Source organism: Thecamonas trahens (genome assembly GCF_000142905.1).
Source record: "Thecamonas trahens ATCC 50062 unplaced genomic scaffold supercont1.47, whole genome shotgun sequence".
NCBI classification, from domain to species: domain Eukaryota; order Apusomonadida; family Apusomonadidae; genus Thecamonas; species Thecamonas trahens.
In genome coordinates, this window is record NW_013657633.1 from 257803 (window position 1) to 276740 (window position 18938).

The window sequence follows — 18938 nt, forward strand, 5'->3', positions numbered from 1 at the left end:
TCCCACTATCGCCTCGCGAAAAAAAAACCCCAAACTTCAGTACCGTTGCAAGCACGCGTCTCCCTCTCCCTCCCCCCCCCCCCCCCCCCCCTCCCCACCTCCCCTCTCCTGCCCCTCACCTCCCCGTCGCCCCACCACCCCTGCTTCCCACCGTACCTTCCAACACTCGAAACACTTTCCGCCTGAAGAGCCCCAATCAATGCCAAGAAGGTCACCGCCCATGACGGTCTCTACGAGTCAGGTGGGAGCTGAGACTGGTGAGTGTGGCTCGTCGTCGTCGTCGTCGTCGTCGTTGCCCGTCAGGTGCTCCCTCACCAGTCGGCACACAACTGTTCGTCACTGTGGCGTCATCCGTCCTTTTTTCGCCGCCACCACCACGAGTCGCGAACATGCGCAACAGGTGAAAGAAGCCGAAGCGGTTGAGACACACCTTTCTTCGCGTAACTCCATTGGCGTCGACGCAGTTGGCCTCTTGCAGAGCTTGTTTGATCGTTCATGCGCGCTGTGATCACCTTGCCGGCCGGCGTCGTCTCGTGGTCAGTCAGTATTTTTTGAGTTTCCTGCACACGCGCGTATGTTTGCAACGGTCTGTGCACACGTTAGCAACTAGCTGTAAGCACAATACTGTTGGCATCAATGACAACGTGCAGAAGAGCAGAGAGCGTCGCACTCTCAAGTGAGCAGAGTGACCTCTCGGCCTGCAACCGGGGGCGCGCTTGCACCTTATCACAGGTAGTCGAAAAAAACTCCCCCCCTCCTCCCCCTCACAGCTCGCACCCGTACTCATTTCAATCTATGGACGTCAAGCTATTTCACACCAAGCGCTATCAACTGCAGATTCTCGAGATTACTCTAGACATACTTGGAAGTCAATGGTAGAGATGCAGTGCATGTAGATCTGACACCGATCAGGGCTCAGCTCCTAATGGTCGCCTTCGTCGACCCGGAAAGGAGTCGCTCTCGGCCGCCGTCCAGACGCTCTCCTCTCTCTCTCTCTCCTCCCCCCCCCCCCCCTTCGACCCCTATCCACCAACCTGTCATCCTCTTCCTCCCCTCATCCTATTCGTCCATCCCCCCACCCAGCCACTAACGTACTAATCATCGTCCCTTCGATTCGGTCGGAAAGACAATCTCCTGTCTCGTGCTCCGCACCTTCGCCTCACGTGGCCCAGAGCAACCCAAGCCCGTCTGCACTCTTCACCTGTTACGTAGTGGCAACCATCACATCAGGAGAACACCACAACAATAGTATCTCCACGCATACCATTGGATTGGACGTGTAAGGTCTAGACCGTGTGTTACAAGGCACCGCGGTGTTGGCAAGGAACACGCCCTCTGTGCGGCGAGTGCGGCTTTGTGCCCGGCATAGTCCAGGTGTTCAGCCGACATCAAAATTTCCGCCCGTTTCTGCCGGAATAGCAAGCCATGGGCAACATCCTCCACGGCTATCCCAGCCAGGATGAGCTCCTCGATTCCATCCACACCTCGCGTCCTGTTCGTTCGGCCACGGTGTACGCCTTTCGCTGCATCGACAAGCGGTTCTTCCAGTACTTTCCGCCGAAGCCGCCAACAACCTCGGCGCCCGACGAGGTAACCCACGTCCCGGACATTGACGACGGATCGAGCTCCAGCGGCGATGATGACCTCCCGCCACCGCCGTATCTGCCGCTCACTGCTGCTCCACAGGGAATCGACTCGGCGTCGGATGATGACTCGCTCCTCTCGCAGAGCTCCGACTCGGACTCGGACTCTGACGCAGACTCAGAAGCCGGAACCGACCCGGCGCCGATGGCGAGTGCGCTGCCTATGGCCGGCCCGCCGTCGCTCCCGATCCAGGTTGAGCGGTCCACCTCGCTCTACGAGCTACTTCGGGCATCGTCGTCGAACGAGTCCGAGGGCTCGTACCTCGCCGAGCCGTGGTCGCAGCTCCTGCCTGGTGGTGGGCGGCTACACCACTCCGCCGTCTCCATCTACATGGACGTCGTCGACGCGCTGGAGCTCTGCCCTGGCGAGACCTTTCTTAACATCGGATCGGGATCGGGCTATCTCTCGACGGTAGCGTCAATACTACTGGGGCCGACCGGCTGCTCGCTCGGCGTCGAGCTCGACGAGGCAGCGCTCGAATGGGCCAAGGCGCGGACAGACGAGCTCTTCTCCTCGCCGTGGATCAACACGGCGCGGATGCGGCAGCCGCACTTTTTCCGCGGTGATGCGCTCTCGCTCGCATCGGACACGCTTCGATTTGATGCCATCTACGTCGGCTCGGGCATTGCCAGCGATGCCCACATCCGCGCGTTCTACGCGCTGCTCAAGCCCGGTGGCCGCCTTGTCGTCCCGTACCAGGCTAACGTCATTCGGCTTCATCACACCCCGGCTGGCGCCGAGACAACCGTCGTCACACCAGGCACCATCTTTGCGCCAGTAGTCGACGACGGATCCGAGGTCCTTCCCGACGGCACTGACCCCATGGCCGAGATCGAGACCACGCTCGCGGCGCGGATGCTGCCGTCGCTCTTTGTCCTTGCCGCCGACGCGCTGCGAAGCCAGTGGATGCTTGATGACGGCATCGTCGTGGGTGACGACCTCGCGCTCACCTACACGCCGCCGCTGGAGCGACTCCGCGCCCTCATTGGTATCGTGCCCATGGACACGCTCGAGTTTCTCAACGGTGGCGTCCCGCTCGACATCGCCACCTGCGCCTACCCGGGCTGCCTCAAGCGGTTTGCCGCCGATCCGCTCCCGACCTCTACCTCGGCCTCGTCGGCTACCCTCTCCAGCTCAGCCTCGAGCTCAGCATCGATGACGTCGTCGCTCTCGGCGCTCCGCTGCTGCTGCCTCGACCACGCTAACCGGCTCGAGGTCGAGTCGCTCTCATCCGAGTCTGGATAATCCCCCCCCCCCCCCCCCCCATACACATTACACACGCAACCATCCGCTTTACTTGGTCGTGTCCATTGAGATAGCGGCGCCGGCGTCGCCGACAGCCTGGGCCTTTGCTGCCGGGGAAAGGTCGTCAACGTGCGGCGAAGGCTCCGAGGCGCGGAACGGGCCGGCGGCAAGTAGCACGTTGCGCGGGTTGAACTTGACGTTAAAGACGGGGGTGGACTTTGTGTAAAAGGCCTTGACGAGGCCACCCGGCGGGGTGTCCTGGCGGCGCGAGGTGGAAGCGTCGAGGAAGCGCGACTCTACGTCCCAGAGGCGGATGGAGTGGTCAGCCGAGGCCGAGGCGAGGAGGACGCCGTCGTGGGCGTAGTCGAGCGACCAAACCGCGCCCTTGTGGCCGGTGTACGACTTGAGCGACTTTGCAGAGTTGATGTCCCACTCGATGACGGCGCCGTTGTGGGCGCCCGAGGCGAGCTTGGCACCATCGGGCGAAAAGGCGAGCGAGGCGACACCGTCGGTGTGTCCGGTGTAGACACGGACGCAGTTTCCCGACTGGACGTCCCAGAGGCGGACCGACTTGTCAGACGAGCCAGTGGCGACGTAGTTGGAGTTGGGATGGAAGGCGACGGTGTCGACGTCGCTGAGGTGGCCGGCAAAAATGCGCAGCGGGGTCACCATGTTGGTCGACCAGAGACGAGCCGTGGTGTCGTGCGAGGCCGTGGCAAAGTAGTGGCCGAGCGGCGAGACGGCGACGTCCCAGATCGGGAACGAGTGGCCGGAGTACACCACAAGGTTGGTCCTGGTCTCCATGGACCACAGCCGGGCCGTCCCGTCCTGCGAGGCCGAGACAAAGAACCGCGAGTCGGGCGAGAACGAGAGGCCGTAGACCGGGCCCGAGTGCCCGTGCAGGACGACCGAGTTCTCGGCAATGGGCACTAGCTCCGGGTTGAGCCCGGTCAGATGGCGGCCCTCGAGGTCCCACAGCCGGATCGACGAGTCGCCAAAGCCTGTTGCCATGAGCCCGCCGGACCGCGAGAAGCTGGCGCAGTTGAGCGTGTCGTACGTGTTGAAAAAGGTGTACATGGCGGCCGACGGCAGCGCCGTCGACGACAGCGCCATGCGCGACCGCACCTCCGCAAATGACTCGAGCTCCGAGAGCTCGGCCGTCTCCAACAGCGGAATGCGCTTGAGCTCCGGGACCGGCGGCGCGTCGCCGGTCTCGGCCGCCGACCCGTCGCCGCGTTTGCGCCGCTTGGACCGCCCGGCGCCCTCCTCGGCGGCGGCCGCAAACGAGGCGTCGAGCTCGGCCTGCGCCTCGGTAAAGAGATTAAAGACCAGCGGGCGGCCCTCGTCGTCGGTCAGGCCCTTGAGCTCTTCCGAGAACTCGGAGATGAGCGCGTGGGTTGACTCCTTGAACGACGGAAAGGTGCCCCAGTGGACTTGGTGCGCCTCGACCAGCTCGTCCATGGCCTCGACACTGAGCCCGGTGAGCGCGCCGGCGGCAAACCGCGGAACAACGCCGTCGTTCGGCTTGGCCTCGGCCACCAGCACGTTGATGCGCTCGTTGACAATGGCGAGCAGGAGCATAAAGTCGGCCTCCTGCAGGAACCGCACCAGGAGCTCAAACCCGTACGACGACAGCCGCACGTTGTACTTGTTTGTCCGGAACGTCGACGACAGTTTGTTCTGCAACACATGCTGCTTGTGCGTCACCGAGCCGAGCTGCGCCAGGTCGGCCGAGTGCGCCGCCGCATGTTCCGGCGAGAATCGCGCCAGGAACGTCTTGGCTTCCTCCGCATGCTCCTTGGACACCAGGTCGAGGTAGCAATGGACAAAGACAGGGAAGAGGATCGCCGACAGTTCATCCTGTCCACCAATGCCACCACAGCCATGCCGAGCACCATGCCCATCCCCGACACGACCGCCATGGCAGCCCACCCGGGACCATCGACGACAACCACCAAATGCAGAAAAAGGCCGTCAGACGACGACAAGCACCGCCACCGGCACCCCGACAACCCCCCCCCCCAGCACCCACCACCACCACAGCACACATTCCAATCACATACCCACATTCAACACATCCACATCCATGTCATAAGTAAGTATGAGCTCCATAGTAGTGCCAATGCCTGCGCTTGGCGGGGTAGAAACAGGCGACGGGGCGATCGGGCCTGGGCGATCGCGATCATGATCACGATGGTGATCACGATCACAAGGGGGGAGGGCAGGGGGGGGGGGGGGGGTGGAGGGGGACAGAGAGAGTACGTACACGGTAGGCCTCGAGCGAGGTGGTAATCCAGTCCTTGAGGCGAGCATATGACTCGAGGTATGCCTGTGGGCCCTCCTTGGGGTTGTGGAAGAGGATGTAGTTTGCTACGTTTGTGTCGACGGCCGAGTAGGCACGAAAGGCAAGGTCGTCCAGCGACTCGACCCTCCCCTCATGGTTAAGCGCAGCCTCGGCACGCTCATACTGTTTCCGCTTGAGGTATGCAAGCACAATGGCGTCAGTGTCCATGTCGGGCAGACAACTGGGACACTGCCACAGAGAGAAAGAGAGGTGGTTGTGGCAGTGGCACTGTTGGTGCTGGTTGCTGCTCGCCCCGCAATTGGGTGCCACCGACCAATCGGGCCTCGCCGTCTCGGCATCGTCGCCGCCCGCCTGCTCGCCCGCCCGCTTGGCCCGACCGCTGGCCCATCGATCAGCACTGCCTGGCTGCCCTGCCAACGAGCCGACCAATGGATGACATCATCCAATCGCGCGTCCCCTTCCCCTCCCTGCTAGCATCATGTTTGCCGAAATCATGTCTGTTTTATCGTCATCCATCTACGTCACACACACACGATACAGCTGCGACGGCAAAGCGGTCTCGAACCGTTCGACAACGCCGAGGCCGGTGGTGACGGGCACGATTAGGCCCAGCCACCGCAGCCGCTCGCAGAGCAGACTGGCATGGCTACTGTCAGAAACGACGTGGTTGTCAGACAGCCACGTCATGAGTTGACTACCCGAAAACGCAGCCTTGATTGCCTGCCCCCGGATGCGCCGCGTCTGCGCGAGATTCTTTCCTGCTGCCACGGCAAGCTCGCAGCACTTGACGAGATCCCACTCGCCGAAAGTGGGAACATGCGGCGATGGCAGAGCAGCAGTGGCCGCCATCATGTTGGCCCGCGAAAGCCCGCCATCTGTATCAACCCAGTCGACCACATAGCCTATGGAGGCCTCGCCGAGCATCGAAACGGTAAACTCGTGCTCATCCTGCAGCATGTCGCTGCCGGTGACGTCGTCATTCGCCAAGTCGAGCTTGAGCCAGGACGCGATGAGTGTGACGGCCTTGATGCCAATCTGCATCACCATCGGCAGTGCCGCTACCCCGTCCAGCGCCATTGACGACGCGCTCATGGCGTGCACGTCCGCCATCAGCTTGGCCGCACACTCGAGCCGGCTCATCTTGTCCGAAAAGCCTGCCATGGCTTTGAAGGCCAGTGTCTTCACCCGTGGGACGGATGCGGGATCGATTGCCACCAGCTCTGGCCGCGTGAGTAGGACATCGCGAAAGGCGGCCATAGCCATGAGGAGAAAGCCTTCGGCAAGGATGACCGTCTCGTCGCCTTCCATCATGATCGAGCTGAGGATCTGATCAAACGCATTGACGTCGTTGGAGAGGAGCGCCATGATGGCCATTGTCCGCAGAGCTGCCAGTGAACCCGGCGATGACTTGCCCGACGAGTAGATCTGGAGGCAGAGGACGTGCGCCTTGCTCCACTCTCCGGCCTGCAGCAGCATCCACGCCCGTGCGTTCAGCAGCCGCACCGTCTTCACCTGCAGCACCGCGCTCCACGGCGTCGAGCTGTCGATCCACGCAAACTGCCGCTTCGCCCGCGCCACGAGTCCGATGTCCACCAGCGTCACGCCCAGCTCATGCTGCGCCTCGGCTGCGGCCGTCGCGTTGCAGCCCTTGCGCGACGCACTGAGGGCCTTGACAAACCATCCGACCGCGGCCTTGGGCCGCGCGCGCGTCAAAAGCAGCCGTCCCGTCGCCATGGAGATTGCAGCCTCGCCTGCCAGCTGTTGGCCTTGCGACGGCCCGCCCTCGCAGGTTGCAGCCAGCGCGCCCTTGACTACCATATCGCGCGCAGTGCGGAGGTCTCCGCGCGCAACTGCCATGTTGGTCTTGAGAGCCCACACCTCGAGATCGTTGCCGTGGCCCTCGGCGAGGTGCTTGCTCAGCAGGACGCAGATGTCGGACAGCACCTCGCCGCGCGTAGATCCAACACGCTGCATGCCGATGTGTGAGGCTGTGGTTTGGTCGCGTACGAGCGCGGCGTTGAGCACCGCGCGTGCATAAGCCATGAGCAGACTCCACCGCGCTTCGGCACCAACGCGCGTCACTTCCGACGGCGGCAGGCGATCGCTGATGACGGTGGTGTCCGGCGCCATGTGCCCAAGCTCCTCGCCGGGGGTAAAGAGGCGCTTGATAAGCCGCGTCTCCACCGGCGGAAGCTCGGCGTTGGGACCGTCGCGGTGGAGTTCGCGGCGCGCGTCCGACCGCGCGATGGCACCGAGCACCTGGCGATAGTCCGCCAGCGGCAGCTCGAGTTGCTGGTCCACAATGAGCGAGACACAGCCCTTGACGATGAGGTGCATGTCGCCGGCCCGGCGCGCAAACGGCAGGAAGCTGGCTGGGTGCGAGTCGACCGGATGGTCAGAGGCGGCGAGCGTCCGGCCGACGTGGAAGGCGTAAAACTCGGCATCGCCGACCGGGAGTGTTGCAAGGATGGCGTGCCGCTCGGCGGCACGCACAAACTGAAACGACTCCTTGCCCGACAGCGGATCCGTGATCGTCTTGAGGACGTCGTGCACCTGCGCGAGGCCGTATAGTTCGGTCACTGAGCACAGTTCCGAGTTTGCAAAGGCCAAGACCAATTGCGGCGACGCAAGGCTCGGATCGGACTGCGCCCGCATGTACGCGTCCTTGAGGAGGGTGAGCGAGCCAGCGCGACCGATGACTGCTGCAAACTCGATGAGTGCCACAAGCGGGAGATGCAGGTGCGCGGAGCCGGAAAGGGTGAGATCGTCAAGCACCCGGCCGAACATCATCAGCCGGAGCTCTTGCACACAATCATCGGATGAGCAGTGCCGCAGTGCTCGCATGCCAAGCAGGATGTGAACTGAGCTGTTTGGGCCGGAGCTTGTGTCGAGCTTCCCGCCCAAGTTCTCGCTCTCGTGCCAGTCTGACACTGCCGAGTCATTCCAGATCGAGCTGTCTTGGCCAATGTTTCCAAGAATGTTGACCTGAAGGTTGGCGCTCGAGCCTGATGATATCGGCTGTTTCGACATAGGCTTGGGTGCCACTTTGCGGTTGCTTCTTCCGCCCTTTGGTCCCGATCCTGTTGCGTTGACGACGTACGGTGCCGGGCGGGCGACGTAGGGGTGCGGCGGGAGACATGCCGATGATGGAACGTGGCTTGGCTGGGCGAAGCGGTGCCCGCTCGCAGCCGTAATGTCCAGCCCAGGCGAGTTACAGTTGGCAAAGTCAAAGCCGAGGAGGCAGAGGCCGGTGGACGGCAGGTTGGTCTGCCTCTGGACTTCCAATCTGGCGATCGACGCGTCGAGCTCAGCATCAGCCCGCTCCGAGACAGGTACGGTCGCGCATCCGTCGCGCGCCATGCGGTGATGGTGGGTGGCCATGCACACGGTGCACGGCACTGCCCTACTCGAGTTGAGGACCGAGACGTCCATAGCCATGCCGGCAAACGAGACAGTGGGGCGATGTGGCGCGGTCATGAGCCGGATGGCATCGTACTGGGCCACTGCGGGAAGGTCGTCAAAGACGAGCGCCGACCGCTGAGCGAGCGCGGGTGAGATCGTCTTGAGCGTCCCGCCCGAGACCCACTTGTGCATCAATGGATCGAGGACAAGACCCGAGTGGCTCTTGGCAGCCTCGGTCACAATGACGACGGGAAGATCTGGCGAGGTGAGAAGGAGACCTCGCAGAACGGCGTGAGTGGCCGGATCGACAGCCCAGTACTTTTCGACCATAAAAACCAGGGCAGCGTTGTCGTTCTGGCGCGTCAAGTGCGAGACAAGCGTCCGCAGCGTGTTGACGAGGATCATGACGACGCCGTTGGGCGTGGTCGACGACAGCCGCCCCGCTCCACCCCAAATCAAGTTGGTAGGAATCTTGGGCGACATCTTGTCCTTGCCAGGCATAGGAGACTGCCATGGTGGCGGTAGCGCCAAGGCACGGGCGAGAATCGACTTGCGCGACGAGCTCAGCGCCAGAGGACCAGCGATGAGATCCGATAGAACCTGCAAGCTGGTAGCTGGAAGCTGGGTGGCCAGAGCAAGCTCGCGGAGCTTGGTAATGGCGTAGGCAGCAGGGACCTGCGAGCGCGGGCAGAGCGGCGATGGCGCGAAAAAGCCGCGAAGCATGTCCGAGAGAATGTGGGGAAAGGTGGGGTACGCCACATACGCTTCGTCGATGGCGTCGATGTTGACGCGGGTGTGGAAGAAATGCAGGTCGGCATCGTGCGAGAGCTGTCGCCGCATGTGAAGAAAGGTCTGGGCATGGGCGGCCTCGTCCTCGAGGTTGGGCGCGGTGCCTATGGTGAGCGCGACGGCGTGGTTTTCGCGCGCGCCGCGCAGCGCAAGCTCAATGTAAACCGAGGCCACCGACGACTCGAAGCCCGATGCCTCGGTCCAGAGCGCAGCCTGTTCCATGTGCGGCCCGGGCACTGAGGTCTGCTGGACTGCAGCAAAGGCGGCATCGGCAGCATCATACTCGGCAACGACGTAGGCGGCATAGCCGCCGTACTCTGCAAGTCGGACAGGCGAGAGGAGCAGCGACTCGAGGCCCATGGCGTAGACATGCGGAGCGGTCCGACCAAGCGTTGCCCACGACAGCGACGTCGCCAATCGCTCGATGACACCGGTGTACCGCAGTGGAAGCGATGCGAGGGCAAGGCCAGCGGCAGCACCCAGTGAAGCACCAAAGATAGCTACTGCCAACGGGCTCATCAGGCTTGAGCTGAATTGCCAGGTCCAAAACGAAACAACAACCGCAAGCCAGACCGACGCAATGACGATGCGGGCGGCCGAGATTCGAGAAGCGTTGCGCGATGACGAGAGCATGATGAGCTCGCGGAGCACAACGGCGGAGAGGAGCATGGTGGCGGCAGCGGCAGTGAGGAAAATGATGACGGCGAGTGCGGGGAGGTGCGGAGCAGTGGCAGCGGCAACAACAGCGATCAGCTTGGAAGTCATGGCGACCGTGGCGCCAGGAATATGCCACCGCAGCGCAGCCTCGGATTCCATCTGCAAAGCTGCAGTGGCTGAGTTGAGAGAGGTAAAGAAGGCGAGGACGACGAGGATAGCGGCCGGCAGAGTGAGCGCCATGTTGGAGAGAAGCGCAAGGAGGCAGGGCACAAGGAGTGGGCCCGAGAGAAGCTCGATCATGCCCGACGCCACCGTCCGCATCGTGGGGGAGATCGTGATGGCACCGCGGCCGATGCGAATGGCAATGACGACGACAGCGACGGTGGCGATTGTCACGCCAATGCACGCGACAACTGCTTGGTGCCAATGCGTCCGCGCAGTGAGCACACCGAGCGAGAGCGCATTGACGGTGTGAAAGGTGCCCGGAGCAGAGGGCTCAGCGGCAAAGACAACCAAGGTGAGGGTAATGAACTGGATGAGCTCGGTGCACACAGAAGCCATAGTTAGGCAGGCAGCGATGCCAGGCGGGCGCGATGGCCTGTCGACAAGAGCGAGGATGGTGCCGAAAACGGCGCGATTGAGGCCAGGTGCGGCGGCACGCGGCTGTCTCCGGCGTGGAAGCAGGTCGGACGTCTCGGCTAACATCGACGACGAAGTTGTAGAGACGGAGTTCAGGGTAAAGTTCTCGCTGGTGGTTGGCTGCAGGGTCGAGTGTACCGAGGTCGACCAGAGCGTGCCCATCATAGTCGATGAAGTGACAGTGCCGTTTGATGCCAATCCGACGCCCGAGCCAGCGGACATGGCTGAGGCCGAGGGAAACATCGTTGGCCTGCGGGTGCGGCGTGGGCGCGAGGTGAGCGGCAGGGCCTTTTCAGTGGACGATGATGTTGATGACGGCGATGCCGTCGACGACGAGTCCGACGAGTACGAGGAGTACGTGGAGGCAGTCGTGGCGGTCGAGGCGGTCGAGGAGGTCGAGGCGGTCGAAGACGATGATGACCGCGTCCGTGACGAGTGGCGTGAAGAGAGCTGCGGGGTCAAGGATGGTGACGACGATGACGAGGTCATCGACGATGACAGTACGGCTCTTGCAGGATGTGGGGAAAAGTCGGTGATGGTTGTGACTTGGGCGGTTGTGGCTGGGTCATCCTTGTCAAGAACAGGCAGAGTCGCGTTTTGACGCGAGATGTCCGGCAGAGCAAAGCTGACGCAAGGCCGCGTGCTCTCACCCTTGGCCTTGTTGCACTGGGAGGGCATTCCTGCAAACCTGTAGATGAGGTGTGGTGTGGAGTGAGGTTTGGGTGCGCGTCTGATTTGACGTGCGGGCGCAGGCCAAAAAATACTCCCGGTCGGATGTCGATCGTGACACGCAAACGTTGCAAGATACCGACAGTGTCAACAATACGCCGCACCGCCTTGCTGACGATACTGGCCAAGTTGGGTAATCGGGAGAACGGTATGAGGGCAAAAGGGGAAGAGGAGAGGCGGCGGGAGGTTAATGGTAGCCAGGGTAGGCTTGCCGGTGGTACCGTGGGAGTTGTGAAGAGTTCTTGGGGTTGATAACCAGGATGGGTCGGCTGGGTAATTGGTTACGCACGGTGTATCGCAGCTTGAGTTCGAAGGAAGGCTTGCACAAAGGAGGGGAGCAGGAGAAGAATTTGCCACGTACAGGTAAGGCACGTTTAGGCTTGGCTGAGCTCAAGACAGGCAGCGTGTTCTGGGGATGTCGCCCAAGCTTTCCCACGAGTTGCGCTGACGAGGCGAGTGAGGCGAGAGGGATGTGCGACATTTGGACTGGCTTGGCTGTGACAGCAGGGATTCAACTTGAACTTTTGGGATAGATATTCGTAAGTTGGCTCGTTCTCGCGACTCGCTTGCAACCGAAATGCGGCTTAATGACCATTGATGCGGAGAAAGGATGATGCCATACGTGTGTAGTGTTTTAGTGAGGCCAAGTGCAGCTAGCGGCAAGGTATGCAGCGCCTGCATCTGTCTGGATGTCTTGACTGCCACGGGGTTGCGGCAAGCTCGCGCTACCTTTCCTATGGTCGTGACAGTTAAGGTGTGTTGGATAAGTTGACTCACAGCTGCCTTGTCGTCTAATTGAGATATATTCGCCGCTGCGAGGTAGAGCGGATGTTGAGCCATCCGAAACAGACCACCCCTACTCGCAGCGAGCTCAACCATGTAGTCGCTGGGTGTTGGTGGTGGGCTGTTTCCCATCAGCTCAAGGTGTGATGCTGGGATACAATCTACGGGGTGAGAGGCGACCGACCTGTCGGTCACAGAGGGTTCAGTCCGTCCCAGATCCGAGCGACGATCTGGGCCCACCCGCGTATGTACGTAGATCAGACCAACATCTCCCCACTATGGGTATCCATTGTAGCCATGATGGTGCTGATGACAAGTGCAAAGGCAGGGCATGGCAGAGCATGTTTTGCTGTGAGAAAAATAGTCCCCGCTACTGGGGGCGGCAGTGCGTGAATGAGTCATGATGACGGCAGTGACGACTTGAGTAGCCTGAGCTCTGAAGGGGGGACGAAGCGTAAGCATTCTGCAAGCTGAGAGCCACACCTCACTCTGTCACACACACGTACTATACTCAAAGTTGTTTTTGTTTGCACTACCTACTTTCCAACCTACAAAACCGTCTCGCTTCATCCATGCATCGTCGTCTGTTTACCTCGCTGGCTCACCGGGCTCCGGCGGCTGCTCAGTCTTCCGCCGCTGCTCACATTGTGGTACGTTGTCACATGCCTTGCTCATGATCATAGGTCATGGATAATGGTCTTGGCCATGGATAGTGATTATGGCCATAGCTGTGGTCATGGTCGTGGTCATGGTCATGGTTGTGGTCATGACCATGATTGTCAGCATCATCATCGTGATCAGGCTTTGGTCGCGGCTGTCCACTCGGGGGGGGGGGGGGGGGGGGGGGGGCACGGCGGTGGTAGTCATGGCCTTGACCATGATTTGGGTCATGATAGTCTTGATTGCTGCGACTGTGGCCATCTTGGTCCTGGGCGTGCGATGCGCGTGACCTGAGGCTGTGTGGCTGGCGAGCATGACGCGTCGATGTGGACGACGAGACGGCGCAGGTGTGCCTCGTGGACATGACGTGGAGGGCGGGAAGACAGGGAGGCGCAGGGAGGCAGGGACTCATGATCGGATAGCGCGGAGCTAAGGAGTATGGGGCGATTGGACAGATGCCCGGGCTTGTGGTAGGGTTTGCACTGGGGATGGGGACGGCGTACGCGATGCAGTCTGCGCAGCTGGAGACGGTGCAGGCGCAGCTTGACAAGGAGCAGGACAAGACGATGCTGAAGCCTGTTGCGCTGCCTGAGCTTCCGCCGGGTGCAGGAGCGCCGCCGCCGCCGCCGCCGCCGCCACCGATCTCGATTCTTGACAGCGACTCGCCGCCGATCGAGGTGCCGACGAGCTCGCCGCCGGGGGGCATCCAGCCTAGCGCGTAGCCGGGGAAGAGCACTGGTAGGCGCGGTGGTAGGGCCAGTGGCGGCTCTGGCATGCGGTTGAGCAGTAGTAGGCGTTGAGGCAGGCGCCGCAAGTTTGCGGCTCGAGGAGGACGACGCCACAGACGGCGCACTGCGGAAGGTGGATGCCGATGGCCTGAGTGGCGGCTGTGGTGAGGAGCTTGCCGACGGGCGAGGCGCGCATGGCGTGGCGCGGTGGCGGGAAGAGGGCACCGGGGCCGCTGCCCGAGGCGATGGAGGCGAGAGCGAGCTCGTCGCTGCGCGAGGCGGCGTTGTAGCGCTTGCGGCCCTTGGCACGCTTGCGCTGGCGCGTTTGGGCGGTGGTGTTGTGGCTCTCGGTGTGAGCGGCGCAGGCGCCGTGGGCGGCGCGGGCGTCGGCGACGAGGCTCGCGGGCGCGCCGCCAAAGTAGACCGCCAGTTTGGCGTCCGAGTAGAGCGAGAGATTGACGTCCCAGAGCGAGGAGATAAAGTAGCCCATGGCGTGGCCGATGCCTGCGCGGAGGGCGAGCATGTCTTCGGGCGCGAGAGTGGCTTCGATGTCCGGACCGATGGAGCCGTCGGGTGCAGAGAAGAGCGGGCGGGCGCGGCCCGGGGCGAGCGGGTGGGCGGCCGAGTCAATGGCACCGACGCGGGACTCGAGGCCAAAGACGGCCGACCACCGCGGGTGGGCCGATGACACAAACGGCGAGGCGACGAGCGCGGCGAGGCTGCCTGAGTCGAGGACGGCGATGCGGACAAACTCACCGAGCTGGACAACATCGCGGACGTGCGCAGACCACGAGGGTAAGCCGGGCGGGTCAAAGGCCGAGCCAAAGTGCATGTCGACCAGCTCAAAGACGCCTTTGCCTGCAACGGTAGCGAGGGCCGAGGCCGACGACGCGCCGACCACAAACGGGCGCGACCAGCGGAAGCGAGCCCAGGCGGCGACCTCGGGCTCGTTGGCGATCTTGAACCAGGAGGAGAGCGGCGAGGAGGCGAGGAGTTCGGCGCGATGGAGGTCAAAGGCCGAGACGGTGCCTGGCGGTGGGTTCGGGTCGGAGCTCGCCATGGCTGGCTGCATCGGGTGGACAAAGATGGTCTCGATGCCGACACCGTTGGCGCAGGGGCGGACAAAGTTGTCATGAATGACCAGGCCGCCGAGGGCGAGGCCTGAGTGCGGCTCAAAAGCGAGGTCGACGAGGTAGACCTTGGGGGTGTCGGCGTCCTCGGGCGCGGCCTCGGGGAACATGCTCGGCCGCCAGAGGCGGGTCTCGATGAGCGGCGCCTTGAGAGGACCGAGGTGGACGCTCGCGCCTGCGGTCCGCGGGTGGACCTGCCACAGGACGTACTGGCCCGAACCGTCTTCGCCCCAGGTGGCGTAGTCAGCGGTGCCGGCGTCGGGCCCGGCAGCGTTGACGGCGATGCGGGTGGCGCGGAAGACGCCACCAGTGGCGTCGTGGGCCGGGCCAAAGGTGGCCAGCGGGCCGGCGAGGCCGAGCTGCCGTGCCGCGAGCGAGGTCGGAAGCCCGGCGTGGGCGAGCGAGTAGACAAGGAGCGTGCCCGGCGCGGCCCGCGGGAGCAGCGTCAGGTGGCGCGAGTCGGGCGAAAAGGCGGCATCGAAAAACGGTGCCGCAAGCTCTGAGACCACGTGCCGGAGCTGTGGCGCGTTGCCAGGCACCAGCTCGTAGACCGAAAAGGCGAGGGCGAGCGGTGAGCTTGTCCGCGGCAGCGAGGCCTTGCGCGACGACGACTCGCCTTCGACATCGTTGTCGGTGGCGACAGCCTCGGGCGGCGATGAGGCCGAGCGCGAGCGGGCCGCCGCGGTCGGGTCCTTTTGTGGCGTTGTCGGCGCTGAGCCGCCGTTGGAACGTGCTGCTGCCGTGCTCAACGGTGACGGCGCGTCTGGCGGCGGGGCGCCAAAGACCAGCAGCAGCTTGCGGTCTGGTGAGAGCGAGAGACGCGGGTAGACGCCGTCAGGCACGGCCGGCAGCGAGGCAATAGTGTACAGGTCGTGATGCGAGTCCAGGCCAGCAAGCGGGAGGTAGTGCACGGCATACTCCTCGGCCTCTGACTCCCATCGAGATGGGGAAGCAGCGGCGGATGCATCACGTGCCGAAGCCGGATCGGCAGGAGAAGCTGGCGAGTTGGAAGCAGCAGAAGGGGCAGGAGCTGATGCGAGCGTAGATCCAGGCAAGCTCGGCACGTTGTACTTGTCGCTCGAGGCAGTGATGGCACCGTAAGCCATCGGATCAACCATCCAAGCAGGAAGACCATCGACCAGAACCGAACGAGGTGAAGACGAGCCACTGCTCTCATTCACCGACTTGGTCGACGTGGCCGACTTGTCCGGCTTGGCCGACTTGGCCGACTTGGCCGACTTGGCCGACTTGGCCGACTTGGCTGCGTTCGACTTGCCCTTGCCCTTGTTCTTGCCCTTGCCCTTGTCATGGGCATGATGTGACTTTGACTGTGATTGGTGTTGGTGTTGGTGTTGTGTGTGGTCCACACCCATGTCCATACCGGTGGTGGCGTTGGAGGTGTTGGTGTTGGTGGTGGTGGTGGTGGTGGGAGGAGGAGGAGGGCGAGCAAGCGGAGCGTCCAGCGGAGCAAGGAGAACGTCCCCATTAGCAAAGATGGTAAGAATAGCACCAGCAGAGTTACTCCCCCATTGGGGAAGGTGTTCGTGGAGGAGTACTTCCCCTCGTTCGCTCATACTCCCCTTTTTTTCCTCTCTGCACAAGGTGGTAGTTGAGTGTGGGTGAGGTGAAGGGGTGGGAGAGGAGGTGGAGGAGGTGGAGGAGGGAGGGAGGGGGGGTGGGGTGGCTGGGATCGATTTGGTTTTTTGGGGGGAGTGATGGGGATGGGGGAGACGGGGATGGGTGTGGGGATGGGTGTGGGGATGGTGGGAGATGGGGATGGGTGTGGGGATGGTGGGAGATGGGGATGGGGGGGGGGGTGGATGGGGGTGATGGGGGTGATGGGGTGATGGGGGTGATGGGGGTGATGGGGGTGATGGGGATATAGTGGATGGGTAGGGAGAAGGGTGAGGGTATGGATGGCTATAAGGGTGTGCCAGGGGCTTCGATTGGCTTGGGATGGGCTCCGTGGTGATGGCGGTGAGGGGACACAGTCAGCGACCACTTGACGGCGCTTTGGAGAGTGGCCAGTCCGTGGCCCGTCTCACCATTCACATCTCTCTCTTGCTCTCCAAGTAGTGCATCCTACGTGTGTGTGTGTGTGTGTCGGCGTCTGTGTGTGTATCGGTTTCTGTCTGTGTTTCTGCTTCTGCTGCTACTGCTGCTGCTGCTGCTGCTGCTGCTGGGTGGTTTCTCCACGGGTGGGCGGAGCCAACGGTTGACAACGTAGACAACGTCGACAACGGCGCGGCATTGGCGCCATGGCGAGCAGTCATACGGCGGCTGATGGGCGATGGGATGGACGCGGTGGTGGCGATGGACAATGGAGTGGTGATGGGGGCGGTGTTGGTGGCGATGGTGGTGGTGGTAACAAGGTCGACGAGGTCGATGCCGGGCTTGAACGAGGTGATGACCCGCAGGCAGGCGCCGAAGAGGAGGAGCCTGTGACGCCACCACCACCGGCGTATGAGCGACCGGCGCTTGCGCTGCCACATTCAACATGGGTCGAGCTGAGACTGAGGCTGGTCTTCCCGCAGGGCATTGTGTGGACCAAGCGGGTGAATCTGGCGGCGACAGTGGCGGAGATCAAGCGGTTCCTGGTGCGGAAGCACGGCAACTCGGTCCGGAACATCGCGCTGTACAACGGCGAGCGGGCACCAGAGAACGAGCTTTGCGACGATGCGGCATCACTGTATGGTGCTGGCGTTGCGGTATCGTCGGCGGTGGGCGCCCGCAACAACGCGACCGTCGACGCGCCGGCTGCCGACAAGCTCGCTGTCTTTGCCGCCTACGAGACAGCAGTGGCAGAGGCTGTGGCGTTCTCGGGCAAGACCGGCAAGAAGGGCCGCCGAAAGGGCAAGCGGGGCAAGAAAAAAGGCGCTGCCAAGGGCGCTGCCTCGCCAGCAAGCATGGCATCGCCCGACCCGGTTCAGCTCACGCACCGCCTACCGACTGCCCCATCGCCCGGTGACGCGCTGCCAGCGGTGGACCTCTGGTACGACTTTGACATTCCGCGCCAGCACTGTGCGCTTGTGCGGCGGCCTCCGGATCTCTCGGTGTATAATCTGGCGTCTGCAGCGCAGAAACCCGTCGAATCCGCCGCAGCCCGCTCCTCGCTCCTGGGCAGCACCCGATCGCGCCTCCTCCGCCCGCGATCCGGCCCCATGACAGCCGAGACCGGCCCAAAGGCTATCGGGACCGATCCCAAGGTAGCCGGCTCCGGCTCCAGAACAGCCGGGAGCAGAGGCTCGCCGCTTCTCACTTCATAGTCTGTCCGAATCTCTACCTTGTGCTCCACGCACGGGCACAAAGGGCTGAATTACTGGCCGCCATGGACGCTGGCCTGAGCGTCGATTGCCCAGTCGCCGAGTGCGGCGTGTGAGCGAGGTTCAGATGCCCTCAGCGGCAACCAACGTCGACGCCACAAAGTTACCGAACGACTTGCGCGCGAGCTGTAGCGAGGCGGCCAGTACCCGTAGCTCAGCATAGGTGTGCTGAGCACCTCCGAAGACCGACTGCATCCGCCTATGGCGAGAGTCAAACGAGCTGTTGTGATCGCTACGTGTCGCGATTCTCCATGCTAATCGGTACTGTAGGTGCTGGCCGCATCGTGCCTTTGGCACGCCCAATCAACATAAACACGAGCGCCCGTCGTGTGCTTGCATACAGGCTGATCGGAAAGATAAAAGGGCACCGCTCGGGTGCCCGTCGTTGTCGCCAAACATCATCGCCATTGGTGGAAGGCCGTAGGTGGGGTTGACGCTCCTCCGCAGCCGGCCGTGTCGACGCCATTGGTGATGTGCAGCACATAGTCGAGCACTTTAATCATATCAAACACATCCCCCCTCCCCCACGCCTACCATCTCGCCAGATACATTATCTGCACTCGACCTTAGTTCTGGCCCTGCCGCTCTCCGATCGCCTCCCTTCGCCTCCCCTCCCTCCCCCCTTTTCCTCCCTCCATCACCCCCTTCCCAACAACAGCTGACAGACGACCAACAGCCGCCCCCCCCCCCTCCCTCCCCCCTCCTCCAAACAGACGCAGTACCACTCAACTATGCAACGGCAGGCGGAGACGCTGCGGACAAGCGGAGACGGCAGCGGACTGGCTCGGCTTGTTGCCGGGTATGAGGCCAAGCCAAGGGGAGGGCCAGCCGTGCGGACAAGCCTGGTGGTGGCCAAGGCCGAGCTAGCTCTGGAGGGAGGCATTCCAGGCTACTACCCGGACCC

At 62.8% G+C, this 18938-nt stretch overlaps 6 protein-coding genes across 6 annotated transcripts; 2 read left to right on the forward strand and 4 right to left on the reverse strand.

The window, feature by feature from the left end:
* Positions 1–1130: 1130 nt before the first annotated feature.
* AMSG_09300 (protein-L-isoaspartate O-methyltransferase domain-containing protein 2) lies at positions 1131–2900 on the forward strand. Its single transcript, XM_013899229.1, has one exon. It carries the CDS (start codon positions 1426–1428, stop codon positions 2887–2889), a length of 1464 nt encoding a protein of 487 aa, XP_013754683.1. The 5' UTR covers positions 1131–1425; the 3' UTR covers positions 2890–2900.
* A 21-nt stretch (positions 2901–2921) lies between these two features.
* Positions 2922–5418, reverse strand: AMSG_09301 (transcription initiation factor TFIID subunit 5). The gene is made up of 2 exons (XM_013899230.1): positions 5156–5418; positions 2922–4749 (listed from the first exon to the last, which is right to left on the reverse strand). Exons 1-2 carry the CDS (start codon positions 5399–5401, stop codon positions 2938–2940), a joined length of 2058 nt encoding a protein of 685 aa, XP_013754684.1. The 5' UTR covers positions 5402–5418; the 3' UTR covers positions 2922–2937.
* A 255-nt stretch (positions 5419–5673) lies between these two features.
* AMSG_09302 (uncharacterized protein) lies at positions 5674–11835 on the reverse strand. The gene is made up of 2 exons (XM_013899231.1): positions 11772–11835; positions 5674–11369 (listed from the first exon to the last, which is right to left on the reverse strand). The coding sequence occupies exon 2, from the start codon at positions 11357–11359 to the stop codon at positions 5711–5713; it is 5649 nt and encodes a 1882-aa protein (XP_013754685.1). The 5' UTR covers positions 11360–11369; positions 11772–11835; the 3' UTR covers positions 5674–5710.
* Positions 11836–13564: 1729 nt separating this feature from the next.
* AMSG_09304 (uncharacterized protein) lies at positions 13565–16090 on the reverse strand (the record flags this gene model as incomplete). The annotated part of the gene is made up of 2 exons (XM_013899232.1): positions 13565–16039; positions 16079–16090. The coding sequence occupies 2 exons, from the start codon at positions 16088–16090 to the stop codon at positions 13565–13567; spliced, it is 2487 nt and encodes an 828-aa protein (XP_013754686.1).
* Positions 16091–17006: 916 nt separating this feature from the next.
* On the forward strand, positions 17007–17977 carry AMSG_09305 (uncharacterized protein; the record flags this gene model as incomplete). Its single annotated transcript, XM_013899233.1, has 2 exons — positions 17007–17039; positions 17084–17977. The coding sequence occupies 2 exons, from the start codon at positions 17007–17009 to the stop codon at positions 17975–17977; spliced, it is 927 nt and encodes a 308-aa protein (XP_013754687.1).
* Positions 17978–18097: 120 nt separating this feature from the next.
* On the reverse strand, positions 18098–18287 carry AMSG_09306 (uncharacterized protein; the record flags this gene model as incomplete). The annotated part of the gene is made up of 2 exons (XM_013899234.1): positions 18098–18233; positions 18271–18287. 2 exons carry the CDS (start codon positions 18285–18287, stop codon positions 18098–18100), a joined length of 153 nt encoding a protein of 50 aa, XP_013754688.1.
* Between the last annotated feature and the right edge of the window lie 651 nt (positions 18288–18938).